Source organism: Mercenaria mercenaria, chromosome 10 (assembly GCF_021730395.1).
Source record: "Mercenaria mercenaria strain notata chromosome 10, MADL_Memer_1, whole genome shotgun sequence".
NCBI lineage: Eukaryota > Metazoa > Mollusca > Bivalvia > Venerida > Veneridae > Mercenaria > Mercenaria mercenaria.
In genome coordinates, this window is record NC_069370.1 from 33,371,436 (window position 1) to 33,394,646 (window position 23,211).

General features: G+C 33.7%; 1 protein-coding gene across 4 annotated transcripts; it reads left to right on the forward strand.

Moving 5' to 3' along the window:
• Positions 1 to 6,353: 6,353 nt before the first annotated feature.
• On the forward strand, positions 6,354 to 22,941 carry LOC123559456 (uncharacterized). Of its 4 annotated transcripts, none has more exons than XM_045351301.2 (11): positions 6,354 to 6,689; positions 8,005 to 8,202; positions 8,842 to 8,966; positions 9,753 to 9,903; positions 10,571 to 10,705; positions 11,080 to 11,283; positions 12,034 to 12,141; positions 13,884 to 13,949; positions 17,247 to 17,312; positions 17,813 to 17,912; positions 20,056 to 22,941. In XM_045351301.2, the coding sequence occupies exons 1-11, from the start codon at positions 6,638 to 6,640 to the stop codon at positions 20,567 to 20,569; spliced, it is 1,719 nt and encodes a 572-aa protein (XP_045207236.2). In that variant the 5' UTR covers positions 6,354 to 6,637; the 3' UTR covers positions 20,570 to 22,941. The 4 variants fall into 4 exon arrangements, with proteins under 4 accessions (XP_045207236.2, XP_045207239.2, XP_045207237.2 ...); XM_045351303.2 differs by lacking the exon at positions 6,354 to 6,689 and adding an exon at positions 7,470 to 7,608; XM_045351304.2 differs by lacking the exon at positions 10,571 to 10,705.
• Positions 22,942 to 23,211: the final 270 nt, after the last annotated feature.

Here is a 23,211-nt window from a genome sequence, read left to right on the forward strand (position 1 = left end):
TCGAGCTGGGGTTGAATTTCGAGCCAGCTCGAAGATCGAAATTCAGATTTTTTTTCACGAAGTTGAATTTCGAGGTGGGGTTGAATTTCGAGCCAGCTCGAAGATCGAAATTCAGATTTTTTTTTCACGAAGCTGAATTTCGAGCTGGGGTTGAATTTCGTGCCAACTCGAAGATCGAAATTCAGATTTTCAAAAAGTTGAATTTGGAGGTGGGGTTGAATTTCGAGCCAGCTTGAAGATCGAAATTCAGATTTTCAAAAAGTTGAATTTCGAGCTGGGGTTGAATTTCGAGCCAGCTTGAAGATCGAAATTCAGATTTTTTTCAAAAAGTTGAATTTCGAGCTGGGGTTGAATTTCGAGCCAGCTCGAAGATCGAAATTCAGATTTTTTTCACAAAGTTGAATTTCGAGCTGGGGTTGAATTTCGAGCCAGCTCGAAGATCGAAATTCAAATTTTCAAAAAGTTGAATTTCAAGGTGGGATTGAATTTCGAGCCAGCTCGAAGATCGAAATTCAGATTTTTTTCACGAAGTTGAATTTCGAGCTGGGGTTGAATTTCGAGCCAGCTCGAAGACCGAAATTCAGATTTTCAAAAAGTTGAATTTGGAGGTGGGGTTGAATTTCGAGCCAGCTTGAAGATCGAAATTCAGATTTTCAAAAAGTTGAATTTCGAGGTGGGGTTGAATTTCGAGCCAGCTCGAAGATCGAAATTCAGATTTTTTTTTCATAAGGTTGAATTTCGAGCTGGGGTTGAATTTCGAGCCAGCTCCAAGATCGAAATTCAGATTTTTTTCACAAAGTTGAATTTCAAGCTGGGTTGAATTTCGAGCTAGCTCGAAGATCGAAATTCAGATTTTTTCACAAAATTGAATTTCGAGCTGGGGTTGAATTTCGTGCCAACTCGAAGATCGAAATTCAGATTTTCAAAAAGTTGAATTTCGAGCTGAGGATGAATTTCGAGCCAGCTCGAAGATCGAAATTCAGATTTTTTCACAAAGCTGAATTTCGAGCTGGGGTTGAATTTCGAGCCAGCTCGAAGATCGAGCTGGGGTTGAATTTCGAGCCAGCTCGAAGATCGAAATTCAGATGTTTTCACAAAGTTGAATTTCGAGCTGGGGTTGAATTTCGAGCCAGCTCGAAGATCGAAATTCAGTTTTTTTCCACAAAGTTGAATTTCGAGCTGGGGTTGAATTTCGGGTCAGTTCAAAGATCGAAATTCAAATTTTCAAAAAGTTGAATTTCGAGCCAGCTCGAAGATCGAAATTGATCTTTTTCAAAATCTGAATTTCGATCTTCGAGCTGGCTCGAAATTCAACACAGCTGGAAATTCAACATTTTTAAAATCTGAATTTCGATCTTCGAGGTGGCTCGAAATTCAACCCCTGCTCGAAATTTAACTTTTTCAAAACCAGAATTTCGATCTTCGAGCTGGCTCGAAATTCAACCCCAGCTCGAAATTCAACTTTTTGATAATTTGATTTTCGATTTTCGAGCTGGCTTGAAATTCAACCCCAGCTCGAAATTCAACTTCTAAAAAAACCTGAATTTCGATCTTCGAGCTGGCTCGAAATTCAATCCCAGCTCGAAATTCAACTTTTTGATAATCTGAATATCGATCTTCGAGCTGGCTCGAAATTCAACCCCAGCTCGAAATTCAACTTTTTGATAATTTGAATTTCGATCTTCGAGCTGGCTCGAAATTCAACCCCAGCTCGAAATTCAACTTTTTCAAAACCTGAATTTCGATCTTCGAGCTGGCTCGAAATTCAATCCCAGCTCGAAATTCAACTTTTTGATAACTTGATTTTCGATCTTCGAGCTGGCTCGAAATTCAACCCCAGCTCGAAATTCAACTTTGTGAAAAAAAATCTGAATTTCGATCTTCGAGCTGGCTCGAAATTCAACCCCAGCTCGAAATTCAACTTTTTGAAAAAATCTGAATTTCGATCTTCGAGCTGGCTCGAAATTCAACCCCAGCTCGAAATTCAACTTTGTGAAAACAATCTGAATTTCGATCTTCGAGCTGGCTCGAAATTCAACCCAGCTCGAAATTCAAATGTTGTGAAAAAAATCTGAATTTCGATCTTGGAGCTGGCTCGAAAATCAACCCCAGCTCGGAATTCAACTTTTTGAAAATATATCTGAATTTCGATCTTCGAGCTGGCTCGAAATTCAACCCCAGCTCGAAATTCAACTTTGTGAAAAAAATCTGAATTTCGATCTTCGAGCTGGCTCGAAATTCAATTCCAGCTCGAAATTCAATGATGAATTTCGATCTTCGAGCTGACTAGAAGTTCAAAGCTAGCACGAAATTGATATTTGATGTTGAATTTCGATCTTCGAGCTGGCTCGAAGTTTAAAGCTGGCTAGAAAATTAATTTCGATTTTCGATCTTCGATGTCAGTGCCAACTTCTCGATGCTAGTATAGAAAACATGTTATATTATCATTCAGTAATACCTGAAGTTCCTTTTTAAATCAAACATCCTGAAAAGTGTACTTGAATGTGATTCTTATGTTTTCAGTCAAAATCTGCAAATTTTTCACTCCTTTTCTCCACTGATTATTTTCTTGTCTTTTTTTATATCTAGATATATAATATGTCTAGAAAATATTGGGTTATTGTCTTTTTTCAACTTAAGCTTATCCACAAATGTGGAGAAAAGTGTATCCACATCACCAAGAAAAGGCCAGTTATGATGCACACAATTACTTTGTTCTTGGAAAAAGTGATCTGGAATTGGACCAGGATGTTGCAAATATAAAGAATAACAGTAATACTTCACATAATTACTTTGTACTAGAGAAACATGCGAGAGATTCTAATGAAGCTGTCATTACATATGACGCAGCAGAGGGGAATAAACTTTTCAGAGACGAGGTTCAGAAAGAAAGTAACCTAATATTTGATTTATCCTGCAGTCAATAACATTTGTCAATATTATATGTGTTTACAAAATATTTTTCGATAAAAAATAATCCATTCAGATTTTTATTTATTTGTAAATTCCTATGCTTTTGCATGTTTCTATACAATAAATCATTATACCTTACTTCATAGTTTACTTTCTGTGTTTTATTTTTCGTAGGTGCTAACAGGGCACTCATGTACAAAACAAGCAAAGTGGTAAAATTATGCGAAAACCAATGAAACTCCTTTTGCCGCGAATCGTTTAGATCTTACAATTACAAGACTGCTTAAAATTGGTTATATGTGAAAACAAATACACAAGGTCAAGGTCAACTGACTCACACTTTTTTTAAAAACCGGCCCCGTATCTTTCATATATTGAGATACAATAGGATAGAGTAGTATCTCTTTTATCGCGCCTGTTCTCATGAAACGAAAAAAGCTTCAAACTAAGGAGCCAGTTTACACTACCTACTGTACAAAATACTTCAAACAAAAAAAACACATCTGTTTGTCTAAATTTTGTGTAAATGTGGCTCATTCTGCAAAATGCCAAAAACAAGAAATCAGGTTGAATAGTTTCAGTTTTATTGGAAAGTTCTAAACGAAACAAATGCAAACAACACTCATTACTGCAGTCACGATGCAGTGTAACTGTATACTTACTGTAAGTTTAGTCAATGGGTAAACTTTTACTGTTAAAAATAGGGCAAAAATGCAACATATCATAACGATCCGTACAAAGCAATAACAACGGTTGGCTGATAACCCTTCTGGCAAAAAAGGGAGAACTTGAGTTTAACTCGATTTTTGGCAATTCAATCAAACTTGGACGAGGCAGTCTGAAAGAAAAAGCATTGGAAATCACGACAAAATGTAGATCCCTTTATCTAAAATAATGCACCGTTATAATATGACGAGTATTCCAATTTAGGACTTAACACGATAAAGGACAGTAATAGCTCTGCTAGTCCAGCTTAGGTTGTTCTGCAAGCAGGAAGGTAAACTAATAAATTCTAATCCGAAGGACTCATTCATCAGATAAGTATATCATTCTATCTGATTGGAATGATATATGATGAACATTTTATAGGTTTCGTACATAATTTGTAATATAGAACATTATACTTTCCTTCGTAGTTAAAATCACATCGTAGTCGAATGCTGTAGAGACTGTTTAATTTTTTAATTGTGTTTAGGCTAAGGTTGCATTTGGTTTAAAATAATGATGAACCTTTATAAGATCTAGTAAGATTTTATTTTTCAACTTGGAATAGTTTCCAGTATACATGTGTATATGTTTGATTGTGATTTCTATATTAAGTGCAATGTTAAAATGAGCCGCGCTATGAGAATACCAACATAGTGGCTTTGCGACCGCGCAGTCTGGTCAGAATCCATGCTGTTCGCTTTCAAAGCCTATTGCAATTAGAGAAACCGATAGCGAACAGCATGGATCCTGACCAGACTGCGCGGATGCATGCTGGTCGCAAAGCCACTATGTTGGTTTTCTCATGACGCGGCCCAAATGTTCTTTCTACACTATTCCTAGTAAATAACGTCTTAGTTTATGTGTTAGTACTTGACACAAAGAGACTGCATTCTTTGTTGAATGTAAAATGACCGTTTTTAAACTATTCGCAACACATAATAGTTTAACAGGCACTTAACTATCGGAAGCTTTTTAAGAGTAACTTCAATAAAACTGTCTAAACTTTGATAAAATTTTAATGTTGTATTTTTAAATTAGCGTTTTAAATGAACATACAAATGGTTGCGAAGTTCATCTAAATTAAACAATTATCAAAATTAACTTTTCACAACCAGGCTATTTTATTGTATTGGGTGTTATATGATTATTTGTGAAGAAGCAAATAAGCTTACCTTGTCCGTAGTACAAGTAACATTTAAAAAAGGAAAGTTGAATCTGACATTGTCTGGCATTTTTCAGTTGCAATCCTAGCCTGGCATACGAAGGCCAGATTAGCAATTATGTGGAAATTGTAAAACAATTTCTGCCTTTTGTCACTGGCACCAGATCAGAAAGAAAATGCCTCCGTACGTGTTATACCCTACCCCTAGGTATTCTATAAGAACCATGGTCATGAACGGGAAAGTGCACTAATCCGCTTCAATCGTACACTTCTCAACTTAAACGCTCAGTTCGGTGAATGGGTACCTAGTATATTCAACAAGCGATAATTTATTTTCCATCGTGCACCAGCCACATTGTCTCAATATTCCATATTGCTGAGATTATCGACATATCTTATGCTTTCGTCAACGTTACAGAAAAAACTTGGTTGACCTTCCCTATTGAACATCCGGTCTAGAGGTCACGGCAGTGTGCGCATGTTTGGCGAAATGTAAACAAACAAAAACAGAATTTAAAAAAATCACAATTTTACACTAAAACTCGAAATGATGAATGAAATTCATCTTGTATATGATCTTTAATTTGAAATCGTACATTGGTCTGCATCTGTTCTGTTTATTTTATTCATTTTGCACATTTATGCTGCATTTTCACATTTGAGCGAACACGTGTAGTAAAATGACGATTGACATACATTTCCATTACAGCCAATCAGAATGTTTTTGTAATCTAGAACGGAACTTCTCCAGGGAAGTTCAAGCAAGTTTTTTGTGTAACGTTGAAATAACTATAAACTACGCGTTGTTTTTCTAAGATAAGATGCTCGATTCTAACGGGTTAGTATATTTTCCCGTTCATGACCATGGTTCTTATAGAATACCTAGGGGTAGGGTATAATACGTACGAAGGCATTTTCTTTCTGATCTGGTGCCAGTGCCTTTTGTAAGTAAGCAAGTCTGTAAAGTTTGAGAAATAAATAAAATTTTATTTTTTACTTTTTAGTATATTTCACCAGTGGCTACCTTTCAGCTGTTTTGTTTTGTTTTATTTTTCTTAATGTTAGAACAAACTATTTGAAAATAAAGATTATATTCTTTCTCTTTTATTCCCTCAAGCTCAAATGAGTAGCTTTAAAATCTCAACGTCGCACATTGAGACGTTAAACAAGTTCAGTTGTGGTGAGATATAAGTGCTATTTTCGTTTGAAGTAGTTTTCAATTAAATACGTAAAGTACTTAATTTGATTTCTTACTAATCTTTACACATCAAAGTAATTTGAGCCGCGCCATGAGAAAACCAACATAGTGCGTTTTCGACCAGCATGGATCGAGACCAGCCTGCACATCCGCACAGTCTGGTCAGGATCCATGCTGTTCGCTTTCAAAGCCTATTGCAATTAGAGAAACCATAAGCGAACAGCTAGATCCTGACCAGACTGCGCGGATGCGCAGCCTGGTCTGGATCAATGTTAGTCGCAAAACCACTGTGTTGGTTTTCTCATAGCGCGGCTCATTTCTTTCCGGGAGGAGAGATAGTTTGGCTGAGGCAGGATGTAGATATACTTGCAATAGTTGTGCATTTAGTATCAGTAACATTTTCCACTGTTGATATATATTTAGTAAAATATACATTTAACCTACTGAATATTAAAGAGGAATAAACATTTTTAAAGCGAATAGAACTCCTGAACTGTTGGTAAATCTAACATATCATTTACTTAAAAAGTAAATGGACATTCGTTCTTACAGTAATGATTGTCTAAAATGTTGTATTTTCTGTTTCATTGCACAGCGTAATTCTGCCGCTTATTGTACACAAAGTGATTATTTCAAGAAAGGATTTAAAGGACACTATGTTTTCGATTGTGTTATTACTGGGTTTTATGTCCATAGAGTCTTGTCAAGGTATTTATTAATGTCATATGCTTTTTAAGTTAAATAACGCGCTGTCTTGTTTCGGACTAGTGTGTGATTAAAACTTGACTCGAAATAGAAACTTACGTAAAATAAACGATTAAATTTAAAGGAAGCTATATAGCGTACTCACACGGTTTTAAATTTTAGATTCCCGTAAACCATAGATTGTCTTTTACCATAGAAAATTCTCAGAGTGTTATAGTTCATTTCTATGGATATGAAATCTAAATCTGACTATTTTTGTGACCAAGAGAATAATTAAAAAAAAGAGTTGCATTGTTTATTGCCAAAAGTTTTTTTCATTTTCATTTTCATAAGGTCTATTAGTAAAAGGAAACCATTCTAGAAATTGATGAATGGGCAAATGGTAGATTTGGCAACATTAAAATTAGAAGTTTCTGTACAGCGAAAACAATCACAAAAAAAAATGCAGAAGAATCATTAAAGAATTAATTACTACTCCGTAAGACTAAAACACTCCTACGTATAGGACTTATAAACTCCTATGTATGTCATACGTACTCCTACGTAGAACTTATAAACTCCTGCATATTTCTTGTAGTAATTACTGAACCCCTGCATAGGATTTATAAACTCCTACGTATGACGTATTAACTCCTACGTTTGTCTTACGTACTCTTACGTAGGACTTACTAAACTCTTGCATAGGATTTATAAACTCCTACGTAGGACCTATTAAATCCTACGTATGTCTTACGTACTCTACGTATGTCTTACGTATTCTTATGTAGGATTTACTTACTCCTACGAAGGACTTCTAAACTCCTACAAATGACTAAGAAAACTTATATTAACCAATGAGAAATAATTAATAAGGGTTCCTATTATGCACCCCTGCAGTCTTCAACTAACTACTATTTGCTGGTGGTACTATTTGCTGCATCGGGTAAGGAAATATTTTGTTCTTCGTAATAGTTAGTAAGTTGTAAGTCATACATATGAGTTATCATTTCCTACTTAGAAGTCAGCAAGTCGCACACAGGAGCTACATGTTCTTAGCCTTATGTATGCGTTATAATGACCTATGTAGGATTTAGCAAGTCATATGTAAGCCGTATGTTGGAGAGTTTATGTCCTGGCTTTAGTAAATCGTTTATAGGAGTTACTAAGTCGTATATTAAAGATATCTCTATTGTAAACAGTACACTGCTATGATATCTAACCTGTACATAATTTGTTCTGAATTGTAAAATGCAGATTTGAATCAAATGATTTTATTATGACATAAATAAACTTGACACTAAACTGTTTTTGAAGCAATATATGATTTATATTTTCTAAGCCACATTTTACGTGTCGACAAGGAAATCACTTTGGAACGGCTCTGACAAAGAATGTATGCCGGCTACACCAAAGGTTGGCGCTGCCATTCACTATTCTCCAAATGCTTACACTGTTGACAATCTTGATATAGATTTACCAGATAATGAGGAAATATGGGTAGGATATTACCAGGTAGAAAAAGTATTTGAATATATCGGTAAGTACGTAATATCACTTTTAGTCACATGTATGACGTCGTGGGCGTGACATAAATCCATTATATAATTTTGCTTTTACACTAGTAACTTAGTGCCATCAATGTTTAAAGTACAAAGATGATTGCCAAAATGACTTGTCTATAATAGGTAAAGGAAGAAAAGATTTCGACGTTTCGGCCAAAAAGCTATAACGTGATAAAATTATTAGATTTGTGTCTTTCTCCTTGAATAAAAATGATAAGATTCTCGACTTGGTAGAACATTTTATTTTATTATTTCATTCAACCTGTTTAATAAATTCAAGATCAAAGTCATTTCACTCTTTAACCATTATACACGTAATTTCACCGAAGTAAATTAATTTAATTTGTTTTATATTCCAACTGATGCAATAAGCTGCCACTCACTTGTCTTGAGTTGAAAGTATAAAACAAAACAGAACAAATACCCGATATTAGTCTTATGTTGTCATATCATTTTTATGTAAATTTAAACCAACGTCAGACTCTCACATTGCAATAAAGATATTACAATATAAATGTTACTCTGGTGTGAATTTGAAAATAATATGTGGATTATATACGTATATTATAATTATAGTAGTAAATGATTTGTTTTCGAAAAATATTTCTCTCCAGGATGTGTGCAATACAGTCAAATGTTTCCTAGTACTCAGCCCAGGGCTGTCACAATAAATGGAGATCCAGGGCATTGCTTCCCCGGTTGCGGAGACAATATCATAGTAGGAGTCACCAAAACTAAGGTAAAATGTGTTGTTTGCAAAATACGAGAAGTGGTTCCATTACATGTCATGTATAGACTCAATCAAAGCGAGTCTGTTATAATTTTGGTTGGTTGCGCGCTATGCCTCTCACAGATTTTATTAACTATAACAACAACGGTGTTGAAGTGTCGAGTTGCGGCTGTAAAAGGTCTCCCGTACTTGGACACAGTGTTATTATATTTTCTGTTCCTTTGTGATCATGGAGTACATTCAATTTAACTACAATAGAATTCCACTTAAGCCGGTGCTAGGGGGGCGATCAAACCGAGTCTTTTATTATTTATCTTTTTTGCATTCTATGCTTCCAATGAGGTATTCTTACAGATAATTCAATATCTGCATACGATTGCAAGCTAACGGTGGTATTTGGTAAAATCTTTAATAATAATGTTATGTTAAGATGGTATTAAAATGCCCACAGAAGAGTTTTCTTTGTGTAACATAAGCATAAGTTATCTTATTCAACTGTTTTGAACGTATGTACTGTAGATTAGGAATTTATTTTAAACGGTTTAGATTTCTTTAAAGAAATATGCAAATATTTTTTATGAAATATGTCTATGATTAGTGTATGCAACTTTGCACAAAAGAGCGAAGAGAACAGTCTACTTTATCGAAGTAACAAGTCAAGGTGTTTTATATATATATATCTTAACTTCTCAGAAAAATATTAGAAATTACAATAGCTTCCGGGGATCACTAGTAGACCAATGCTGTGTGTAGGGTATGGGCGGGGCGGAAATATCAGTCTCTGTATTATTTCAGTGTTACTGTCTTGGAGATGAATTCAAATTTCAAAGAAGGAGGACGGAGAAAGAATGCATTCATAAATGTAATCATCCTGTTGTTGCATGCGGCAAAGATAACGATTCAATGAGATATACGTACCTATCAATATACAAAATCAATGATAACGGTAAGTTCAATCATTAGCCTTGGTATGTAGTCTGTGTTCAGACCCTATGTTTTATTCACAGGAGATAACTCCTGAGGCTATACACATTTTGTATCATTATGTCCCTTTTATTCTCAAAACATACATAATCAGAACCAAGACTGATAAAGTCAGAATATATAAAAGAATTATTTCTTCTAAAAAAAGATTATCTAGTCGGTAGACAGACAACTGTGTATGCAGTCTGCATACATTGTTTTCATATGTCTGCATATAAAGAAATTCCATCCACAAAATGAGATTGCGCGGCAAAATCTTAACCTCTCATCCACTCTCCAGTGTCAACGTAAACCTTGAACATCTGCTGCATTAGCTTATCAGAAAATTGCATCACAAGTGTTGGACAAGAGAACAAAAAGTTACTAATTATGATTAATTTAGCATAAAGTATGTCGTTTTTGTCGTTTTCATGTGGGTGTTTTACTGGGAGAGTTAAAGTGTGTTTACATAGTAATCAACAGCTCGAGGACCAATCAATTCCTCTGAATTCGGCAGATGTAACGACATAAAAAAGCATGCGTAATCTCTGCATTACAAATGTTCGATTTAATTCATTTGCAGTTTAAGAATTTTAGTTAGTTTTAGTTTAATAAAATTTGATTGATATCTTTTCTTTCTAATGTTGCAGTTAGCTCTATCTCAGAAACGCCAAATACTAGTAATAAAACACGAGAAATGAACTGCTTGAACGTAATGCCGTCTCCCCCGAATACGTTTTATTGGGATAGGTGTACATTGTCCCACCATTTCATGTGTTATCCTGGTAAGTTCAGCAGATAGTACAATGAATGCTTGAGACAAGTAAAATTTCGTATTCATTCATTTATAGATCCTTACAGTTTGATATCGGTCCTGGGTTTTTAGTATTATACCTATTTGTGCTGCAATTCTACTCATGTACCTCATGTTATATGTAAAACTATCACATTGACTATTCTAATCATTTCAAAATTGCGGAATCGAAATAAATGTACTACTGAATACGTGTAAAGCCCACGGGGTTTTGCTCCAAAATAAGCATAAATGATAACTGTTTGTTCCATTAACAATTAACATCACATTTGAAACCTCAGAACCTTTTTAAATATTAATTTCTTATGATAATGTATTAATATTTAAAGTCATCTCAATTTGCAGATATGTCTGTAGAGGGACAAAGATGCAAGAGACGAAACAAACTTTGCTCGTGGATAGAAGCTGCAAATGCTTGTTTTGAAATGCGTCGTTTCCCAACATTATATAACAATTCAAAAAATATTGCCAATAGAAGAAGTGGTTCCCAGCTGTGGACAGGCATTTTCAAAACAAACGTTACGTACAAACGCAACGAAGATATTATGGGTAAGTAATGAGTTTCACTATAAAAAGATATTAATTTCTTAATATTACGTGTATTTTATTCTTTGCAAAATAACAATGATATTAATCGATGGCATAAATGTTGGCAAAATAAAAATTGATATTAACTGATGGCATAAACTGATCATTTAGGCAACATTTCTGACATGATTAAAGGATTTAGGTATCATTGCCCTATTTAGTCGGTGTAAACGTTTCTTTCTATGTTTACCTTGTTTATTTCATTTTCAATGTAATAAGCGAACTCAAGGGCTCAGCTGGTAGGTTTGCTTTTATATAATCACACGACTATCATAACGCCTGCATTTATCGTTCTTTTCGGACATATGTCAGCAAATATGTTGGTCACCGATGAATCTTTATATTATGATGAGTGATATCTTCCATTTCATTCTGGCTTGTTGTTGCGTTTGCAGGGCGCCAACACGCCAATACGAAAAATTAACGCGCCGATGCGACAAATACGGCTTTCGTCATATTGGCGCGCTAGATTGTCGCGTTGGCGTGCCAGAACAAATTGGCAAAAATTAGCCACCATAATCTATGCCACAGCCCTTCTTATATGATATCAGAATTTTCATTTCTCTATTTCTTTGTTCTCTCCGTCCGCAAAGCGGAGCACTATGGTTTCCAAATTAATTTATATTAAGAATTGAAACTTACTTTTCACATGTGATGAGATGTGTTTTTAAATCTTCTGTTAACGTATAAATTATGCTCTGTACCTTTTAGCTGCACACGCCAAAATACAGTATGGCTATCTGAAAAATATCTCAGACAACGAGGTTCATCTTAAGTTTACAGAGGCAGACTCCAAGAAAAGAAATCTTTGTTTGAAAGGTAACTTTTCTAACATCTTCTCTGAAACAGTAAACACGCTGTAAGCATGCTGCTTCCAAGTAGACCTCAGTTCTTAAGTATATTAACCTCTTAACAGCAGAAACTGTGTGGTGTTACTCGTCAGAGGTCGTACATGTGTACTTGACATTTAGACTGATACTTAGAAATATATGATAGTTCTACATTATTATATAATTCCACCACTTACTATAGGCATCGCATAGAGAAGGTAGTTTTACAAACACAAATACCTCATTATTATAAGTAATTTTCATGTTACAGTGAAAGTCATGTGAACTTAGTAACCCGACAACACATCAAATGGTCATGAAAAATTATTTAAAATACATACTGTTTAAACCAGTTTGGATAAATGATGATTATACAAATTCAAAGTTAACAACTGCGATACCGAAGTACACAAATTAGCTTTAACATATTTATATACAAAAATGTTAAATGCCTTCTGGGTCAATTTAAATAAATATATGGTAGTTCGTACAATATTTAACAAGATGTTTTAAAAAAAAAAGCTATTTCGCTTATTACAGTGACTGTGATCAAATTAAGGAATATATAGTTCGATACATTTTGTAATTGATATGCAAATCTATTTTATTTCTTGTGATGGTTTATGTTCTGACTACTGTTATTCCGGTCCTTCCCGACGACGGGTCGGTATTACGATAGGAACGAAAAGACCAAAGCTTTCGAATCCCATGGAAGCTCGTTTTACCTTGCTTACTGTGTAAGCAATTACAAATGAATTGTCAAGCTGAGAACCAGCAATTGAGACAGTTTTTGATTTAAAGTTGTAACCTTTTTGCGTTAGTGCTTGATGGTCAACAAAGATATGTACTCGAAAGATCTATCAGTCTCATTTACTTTGAATATTTGGTGAGAAAACTGACCAGTTTACAAACAGCTAACCTTTTATGAATCTCATTATTACAGATGAGGACACGACAACGGATTCATCCTCCACTCCTACCGCATCACGGTCAAACACAAGTGACACGTATACGATCTTTCTATAAACTAAGTGAATTATGAAATTTATATCAGAAATAATCTTCGAAGTCAATGCTATTAATATTTTAACCTTTATTTTTTTTAGTATTCATTATGGTTACGTTTTCTAAAGGATGACGATTGTGTTATTCTTGCATGTCGACATGGGAAATGTGTTAGAAATTACCAGAATTACAAAATTTAAGTTAACAACTGCAATACCGAAGTTCATGAATAATTTGATACACAAAAACGATAATAAATACATGATAGTTCTTATAATTTTTTACAAGATGTTTTTAAAAGAAGACAACATTTCACTCATTACAGTGACTGTGGTCAAATTAAAAGAAATATATAGTTCGATACATTGCTATTTTATTTCTTGTGATGACTTACCTTCTAACTAATATTCCGGTACGTCTCGACGGGTTGGTATTACGATAGGAACGAAGAAGACAGTAACCTTCGAATCTCATGGAAGCTTTTTTTACCTTGCTTTCTATGTAAGCAATTGCAAATGAATTGTCAAGCAGACAACCAGCTCTTACAATATTAAGCCAAAGAGACTGTTTCTAACGTTTTTGCGTTACTGCTCGATGGTCAACAAGGGTATATGTACTCAAGATCTTTTATTCTCATTTATTTTGAATATAATCATTAGGATAAAAAAACGTGCAGCTGATAAGATTTTACGAACGGCTAACCTTTAAACCTTAATGATATTACAGCTGAGGACATGACAAAGGATGCTTCCTCCTCCCCTACCACATCGCGGTCAAACACAAATGACACGGGTACGATCTTTCTATAAACTATGTGAATTATGTCGATGATATCAGAACTAATCTACGTTGTCAGTGTTATCATCATATTGGCCTTTTTATTTAAAAAAAATGTTCATTACTGACGATTATGTTATTCTTGCATGTCGACATGATTTTCCTGGGGCTTTTATATGTGTTAATTAGAAATTACCAGAAATACTGTTTTGTCATTGCCCCAAGTCGAAAAGTATAGCATATTAATATTATTTTGGCCAAAATTGTTTCTAATATAATAAACCATCATTTGGATTTAACTGTATGATATACCCTATTCTAAAACGACTCGCATCAAACACAAGTGATACAGGTACGACCTTCATACAAAATATAAGAATTCTACCAGAACTAATCTACGTACTAGTCAATGTTATCATCATTTCACCTTTTTTCAAATTGTTCATTATTTTTACGTTTTCTAAAAGATGACGATTATGTCTTTTGAATGTGTACATGAGCATGAAAAGAGTGCTATATAACTGTTGTATAACAATAATAATTCTTGCGTGTCGACAGGATTTTCCCAGTTTTTTTATCCAGAAAATGTGTTAGAAATTACCCGAATTACTGATGTTTGGATCGCAAAGTTTAGCATCTTCATCTTATTTTGGCCAAAATTGTTTCTAATATACTAACCCATTATTTGGATTTAGCTGTTTAATATACCTTATTCTAACACGACTCGCATCAGTTGCTATATAAAGATATAGTAAACAGCCTATATATGAAACTTCGATTGATTGGCTGATATATTTAACCCCCTACGACTGTAACAAAGAAATTCTACTTTTGTTCCATTACATACCCAAACGATTGCAAACACACTTAAAACACTTTTGGACCAAAAAAAATAGTTAACAACTGTGATACCGAAGTTCATGAAATGGTTGTAATACATGATATACAAAAACGTTAAATGCCTTCTCCGTCATTTGAAATAAATGCATGGTAGTTCTTACACTATTTTACAAGATGTTTTTAAAGGAAGTCAATATTTCACTCATTACATTGATTCTGATCTAAATAAAAGACATATAAAATTCATTCGATACATTTTGTACTTGCTGTGCAAATATATTTTATTTCTTGTGATGGTTTATCTTCTGACTAATATTCCGGTACGTCTCTGCATATTCTGACATTTTCACTCTGTCAATTTGTACATGTACCTTCTATCTAATATCTCCTCTGTTCAATTATACCATTTATTGCAGGTCTTTCACTCAAAAATTCACCACTATTCACCATCAAACAGAGGAACTATTTTCGCGTAACGACTTCCTTATTGTGGTCAACCAAGGGCAAATAACTGTGATCTTGTGCCTAGGAATGAAAATGACCGAAGCTTTCGATCCCGTCGAAGCTTTTTTACCTTGATTTCTGTGTAAGCAATCGCAAATGAATTGTCAAGCTAAGAACCAGTTTTTACAATATATACAGCCAAAGAGATCGTCCTTTTTTGCGTTATGGCTCGATAATCAACAAGGACATATGTACTCCAAAAATCCTTTCAGTTTCATTTTAGTTGAATATTGAGTAAGAAACCGTGCCGCTGACCAGCGTTTACAAATAGCTAATTTTTTATCTGTTATTACAGATGAAGGCATGACAACGGATGCTTTCTCCTCTCCTACCACATCGCGGTCAAACACAAGTGATACAAGTACTACCTTTATATCAAATATGTGAATTATGAAGATAATATCACAACTAATCTGCGTAGCCAATGTTATCATCATTTTGACCTTTTTTAAATGTGTTCATTATTTTTACGTTTTCTAAAGGATGACGATAATGTTATTTTTGTATGTCGGCCTTGGAAATGTGCTAGAAATTACAAAAATTACAAAATTTAAGTCAACAACTGAGATACCGATGTTCATGAATTGGCTGTAATATTTTGAAACACAAAAACGTTAAATGCCTTCTGCATCAGTCGAAATAAATACATGTCAGTTCTTACAATATTTTACAAAATGTTTTTAAAGAAAGACAATATTTCACTCATAACAGTGACTGTGGTCATATTAAAAGACATTTATTTCTTGTGATGGTTTACTTAATGAATAATGTTATTCCGGTACGTCTCGGTGGGTTGGTATTTCGATAGGAACGAAAAAGACCAAAGCTTTCGAATCCCATGGAAGCATTTTTTACCTTGCTTTCTGTGTAAGCAATTGCAAATAAACTGTAAAGCCGAGAACCAGCTCTTACAATATATAAAGTCAAAGAGACTGTTTCTAATTGAAAGTTGTATTGATTTAACCATATTTTATTGCTCATATCTACATGCAAGTAGATATATAGAATTACAAAAATGCAAAAGCAAATGGGTTGGGCAACAAGTTCTAACAACATTACATTAAGCCCTTCCCAGCAGTGAAAATACTAGAATGGCAACACAGAATTATTTACATGTATATGCAGTAATAAATTAAATGTTATTTGTCATTTAATCTTAGTTTGAAAGGTACATATTTGAGAATGTAAACTGTAAAAGAAATGTAATATTTATTAAGTGAAATTTCTGGTATACTGAAAGATAGGTACTGAGATCCCATTCGCCTACCGGTCACTATCCACGGCCTCGTGCCAAATTTATTGAATTCCACCTAGTATTAATAGCGAGCTACAGGGTTTGTTGTTATAAGTACTCGGAACACTTAATTTGTGTTGTATTGAGATAAGGTCTATCATTCTGTATTAAAACGTTTTGTCAGTTTGATAAATTTTTGAACAGCTTCAAAAATAACTAAGTTGTCCTCTTATCGTAGGTTTTCGCGGCCAAATAGTAGAAGCTAATATTCAATGGAAGATATGGTCTTGTTGTGTGGAACAGGGTAATTCTCTGTTCCTTAAAAAGTTTACAGTGGAAAAAATAATGTTCAGCGTTTTCAATATTCGAACCACACTGACAGAAAGAATATTCTCTTAGGTGGTTTCTGAACAAGTCATCATTTAAATTACTGCATTTGTTTCTCAAACGAGCATGTAATACTGATACGTTCCTTTGACCATAGAGAAAATGTTTTGGTACCTCTATCGCTTGATATTTTTGTTCTAATTTTGATTTAAAAATATTAAAAGAAGGAGAATTTCTTATTAACGGTTCGAGATTATTCCATAATTCTGTAGAAGACTGTATTTTTTTGCGTTACTGTTCGATAATTAACAACTCCAAATATCTTTCAGTCTCATTTATGTTGAATATTAAAAACGCGCCTCTGCCCAGCTTTTACAAACAGCTAACATTTTATCTCATTATTACAGATGAGAACATGACAACGGATGCCTCTTCCTCTCCTACCACATCGCGGTCTAACACAAGTGATACAGGTGCGACCTTTATAAATAATATCTGCACTAATCTACGTAGTCAATTTTTTCATGATTTGACCTTTTCTTTTTAAAGTGTTTATTACTGTTTCGTTTTCTAAAGTATCGGGAAAATGTGTTAGAAAAAATTACAAGAATTACTGAAATTATGTTAAGATCCCAAATCAAAAAGTATAGCATCTTCATCTTAGTTTGGTCAGAATTGATACATCTGATTTTCATTTTCAACAATGAAACATTTTTGTAAGATAAACCAACGCGGAAATTTTGACTAATTCTCAACACTGGGTAAAGCTCATCTGATATTAAAGCATACCGCACTGCAGAAGCTTATTTCCTAGTACGAATAATTAAAGCCAATTCAATTTTGAGAAATAGCTATGCATATATTATTTCAAATTCATCGATCTCATTCTTTAACAAGCAAATGTTAAAAACACATATGCTAAATCCTCTCATGGAATAATTTATAATAAACTTAGTAACTGTTTTCATTCCAGATGAAGATGGATCTGGTATTTACATTGGTGTTGGTGTAACCTTGGCCATAATACTACTTGCTGCTGTCATAATTGTGCTGAAACTCTTCTTCAATCGGAGGTAAAAACTTAACAATCGTGTCAAAAGAAAACGCGAAATGGTGCTGGTGCGTTTGTTATTCTAATATCAATAAACCTATCCTTCCCTTAAAATACTAAAAGTTATGTGTCGCGCAAGGTTATTTAAACATAATAAACTTAGGTTTTCATCTTGAACAGTTCTTACAGGTGTCTGCTATTGTGTCTATGCTTCCAAAGGACATTTTAACAAATTTTAATATTTAATTAAACATCAGTCTTTAAGTGCCGTGTGGTGGCTGTAAAACTCTCCAAGTACTCGGACTCGGTGTTAATTATTGTATATTCTAGTCTTTCGGTATCACAGAATAATTCAATGTTACTATAAAAGAGTTCCGTTTTTTAAGTCGGTGCTAAGGGCATGAGGGGTCTTGCACAGTCATTACCTCTCATGAACAGACTCAATCAAACCAAGTCTGCTATTATATTTCTTGGTTGCCTTCTATGCCTTCAAAGGTTTTATTCCATGTTTCCAAAAGATGTTAACAAAATTGATTTAAGATTTGATACAAGGGCCTTCCAACAATTTGTGGTAATGGCGCAGTATCTAAGAAAACAACTAAGGCTTAACTATGGATTTAAAACATTCTGTGGTTGCACTTGCATCGTGTTCAACTACGGCCATACCAAATTTGGTCTTTTGTTAGCGTAATAGGAAGAGTACGTTGTAAGGTGTCTGATAGAAGAAAACATTTCTGAAAATATTTACAGTAAGAGATTTAGAAGAATGGATGTATATTTATTTAGTCACTTTATTTTTCACGTTTGAATTAAGTTCTTCATTATTATGTTTTATTTCCTCTCAACAATTATTTCGTATGCTTAAAACATAGATGGTTTAAACTCGGGCAAAGACTATATGTCTGTAAAAGCTATATCAGGTAGAAAACGTCGAAGGAAGGTTATGAGGAAAACATGAAAAGAAGGATTTCTTCATTACAAATTGATTCAATTACTTTGTAATTTGTTGTATCTTGCTAATTAGTAATTTGTATCTCTCGTATCAAGAAAGATTGATAGATTTCTTATATACAATTTCATTAGCACTTCGTTTGTGTTTTCCTACCTGGTATGTAGGTTTTAAAATATGATGGGAACGCTGAACATAGATCCAATATTGTATGGTTTGATGTCAAAACTTTAACAAATTCTAATAATTTTTGCTATTGAGACATTTGCTCAACTGTTTGATTGACGCGATCTTTACATTATCTTTGATGAGATTTATGATTATGTTAAGAGGTCTGCATACATATGTTAGCTGTTTAGCGCTTATATGGAAGTTTCATTATAGCAACGTTTTTGTATGAATTGTCACCAAAATTATTCTATGCAAGCTTATTTTGTTGTCAAGGTAAAGATGTGTCCAAATTTATTTATCTCTAAGTAAGAAATATAAGAAAACTTTTTGGAGTCATAGAAATTTAAAGCAAGAATGGAGAAAATGAGGTAGTTTATTCACAAATTAGAATGTTTGCAATGATTTAAATATAACATGTAAATACATTTCGATTTAGGCATAAGATTTTCTGGGACAGCCTTAAGAAACACATTTATCAACTGTGTATATATGTTAAACGTTTTAAAGCAGTCCCATTTTCACATGATTCTACCTACTTCACCAAAAACTCAAATTACATGGTACATAAATGTATAAAGTTGATTTATCAATAACATTTCGCAAGATTTTTTTTTTAAAGTCTTACTGTGGATTCAGCTTCTATGGTAAATAAATATTATTACAAACTGAAGTTATTAGTATGTTTGATATTTTAGCTTGGCCCGATTTATTTTTCTATTAAATAAAGAAGACATAAAGTGGGACGTTATTATGTAACACAATCACTAATCATGCGTTACACGTGTTGTGTAGGCAATCTGAAAACGAATACGGCAGAATCCCAGCAAGTATGTGGTGGATGTCGTCAAGGATGTAGATATTATTCCTTGATATTGTATGTGAACTGAAATAATATTTTTCTAAAAGTTTTCTGTGTACTCTTGATATAATTCATTCGCATCTGGACACTAAAATAATTCTTTAACGATACAATCACTGTTTGGGATATATTAATTTTAAGTGTAGTAATCTTGGTGTATATTTATTTTTTTATTTATTTTCCAAGGCGAGAAAATCAAAGCCGCACATGTAAACGTCACGTCAACAATGCAGGTCGCCATGAATACAATTACCCTGAATTCGCAATACCTAGCACAACTCAAGTGGAAAACAAAGCTCCCGGAGATGAAAACGTATCGTACAGTACAATAAAAGAAAGCAATGTCTATGACACAACCGAAACCAGTCACGACTATGAAAAGGTCAAGACGGAAAATGTATATAATTATCCAGATACCGGCAGGAATACAACATACGATCTAGCTTTGGGCGGGAATGGGGGTAAGGCTGCAATTTCCAAAGGCAAGGTACTTGAAGATACGTATGATACAAGCAAAGAAGTCACTAGATGCATTGTTACTGATGGTCACACTGATAACGTTTATAATAAAGTTGGAGATACGGATAATAATGAGTACAGTCATTTAGGAGAGGAAAAAAGGCAGCCTACAACAGATAATCTTTATGGTTACCAAAGGCGGATCAGTGAAAACGGTTCTGTGAATGGTGGAGGTATATAGATCAAAATAAGAACAGATCTAATAATATGTAACAAGTTCTAGGTGTCGAATGTTTATGTTAAATGTAAAGCCAATGAACTGTGACTAAAGCACACTATTTTTGGACTTTATTTTTGTAACAATTAATTGATATTTTGTTCATTGCATTTTAGGTATTCTTTCACGTTAATTTTTTTAAGGTTTTGGAGTATTTCTTCAAAATACAGGAATATTTGATTAACGCACAAAATCTTTACCAACAATCTACCTGACCACTACATGTTCTGTGGTTCTGTCCGGTAGAATGGATACTTGAAATATTCTCAAAAAATTGTCCCTCTTTAAAAACGAATGTCATTTGTAAAGAAATAAAGACTGCTGAAACTAGGGTCCACCTGGTTAGGTGAACTTTTAGCACTGGAACGTTATTACAAATGCAAAGATATGTAACAGTTCTCTAAAAATGGTGAGTTTTTAAAGGCGTTCAACTGCCAAAAACAGGGTTGCCCCTTTATGCAGTTTTTTTCCGAAATTCAATGTACATATCAGTAAACTGACAATTGTTTTGTAGAGATATATACATTTTATATGTTGTTCAAAATCCAATAATTATACAGTGAACACGGTGACGAAATACAACAGTTAACAATAAGTAACCAAAGATTTAAAATGCGGCCCATAACGTTTTATCTCTTTATATAGCTATTTGTTTCATTCTATACATAGAGTGTGACGTCACACATTCCGTCTAACCTCTATACTAGGAACTGATAACCAGCCGATTTTGGATAATTGTACATACACTAAAACATAGTCCCGCGGAGGACGGTAAATTTTCAGAATCTACTTATTTTTTGCATGTTATTACAAGAAATGTGCGTAATTGTGATTACTTAAACTTTTTAAACCGTTATCGTTCTCTGACTCGTGTCATAGAATTATTTTTTGACAAAAAAGAAAATCTACTTTCACTTTCCTATACTGTAGTATTGCAACGCAATTATGGTATATTAAATATGGATCGGGAGACTTAGATATCATAAGATCAATGTCCTAAACGTCTAAATGATGCACAAATAGAGTGCTTAAGTCATGTCATCAAGAAAGAATACTGTGTGGCCTGATATACCAACTGGCACCCCATGTCAATGTACATGTGTATACATGTATATCATATTCTGTTCAAAGTGTTAATAACCAAACACTTACTCTAAATTTACATATTGCAATTCTGATAGTCTAGTCCTTCCCTTGGTGCACCACTGACAGTTAGACCAAAGAGAGAATAATTTCTCTGCTACTACTAACTGGAAATGCTAAAAGTACTTGTTGTTTGTATGAATCATGGACAATGTAATACTGACAGGATTTCAGTTTTCAACACCACTATCATGAGTGAAAAACAACCACCTTTGTAAATTCCAGTTTTATTTGTACATATACTAAAATCCATACACACTATTTTGCAGTCTATTTTTTTTAATTAACAGGCCTACTAAACATGGGGAACATATCAAACAAATACACTTCAGGTAAACATAAGCACAGACAACTTCAATACAATATAATTATTGATTGAAGTATTTGCTGGTCAATAGTAAAAAAAAAGGTTAAGTGACAGGCCTTGACACTAACTTTTTTCTGTGGTGTCCCAGAGGGCCCCCTACCTGTAGATTCTGGTGTCCCTCACCAATACAAGAGATCCCTCAGGTTTGAAAGGATGAAAATGTACTCAGCCAAAACTACTAAATCTTAAATCATATTCATTTCTTTTCTTCTTTCGAATTAAATTCTGCAACAGTCTACATGTATATGCTTTATTGTGTATCAAATGATGTAGGATTAAGCAGCTAGTGTGAGATAAAAACAACATTGGTTTGATATTTTTTAGTTGAATATTCTGTTAGAATTAAGAAATCTTTTAATGTAATTCGGTACTTAATGGGGCTGTTACATTGTCGTTGTTGAAAATAGGTATCCTGGAGGAAACCTAGCTTTGAATAATGGGTGTCAATTTGCTACAATTTGGAATCCTCGGGATCCCAGGACACTGTTAGTGTCGAGCCCTGCTGCTAAGTCATGAATACTGACTGGCAATCCATTCAATAAGTGGTATATAACATGACTTTAGACATTAATATTAACTATTATTCTCAAATATTAGACATGTCATAAAACACAAACTATGGACAAGATATTTATGTAGCTTGTAAGAAGTCATGCAATATTACTAATGATTATTAATATTATTTCTGGTACACACATTAAAGCATTTTATCAGATCAGTAAAAGGTAAAAGGGTAATACACTCGTAACTTAAATGAAAGTAATAACTAGAATGTTAACAACGTGTGTATATATACAGTCATTAAAAGATGTTTAAAATGTTTCTAGATTCTGTTCAATGTTTTAATTTGATAGTATCTCACACAAAAATTCTATTTCCCAGGCTAGTTGTAAAATATTTGGTTCATTCTTCTCTCAGGAAGTAGGTTTAATTTCCAATATTTGACCAAAAATTCTCTCCATCTTTTTTACATCTTCCAACCAAATTTTTTAGTAAATATCATGTCAACCATACCATTTAATACACAAAGCAATATGTTTAAATCAAGTCCCTTTCTTCTGAAATGGATTTTATTCATAATTCATTCTGATACAAA

Coding starts and splice junctions, on each gene's coding strand:
- LOC123559456 (XM_045351301.2), top strand. CDS start 6,638: ATGTTTTCGATTGTGTTATTACTGGGTTTTATGTCCATAGAGTCTTGT. Junction 6,690..8,004: donor GTCCATAGAGTCTTGTCAAG/GTATTTATTAAT, acceptor ATATTTTCTAAG/CCACATTTTACGTGTCGACA. Junction 13,950..17,246: donor GTCAAACACAAATGACACGG/GTACGATCTTTC, acceptor TCATTATTACAG/ATGAGAACATGACAACGGAT.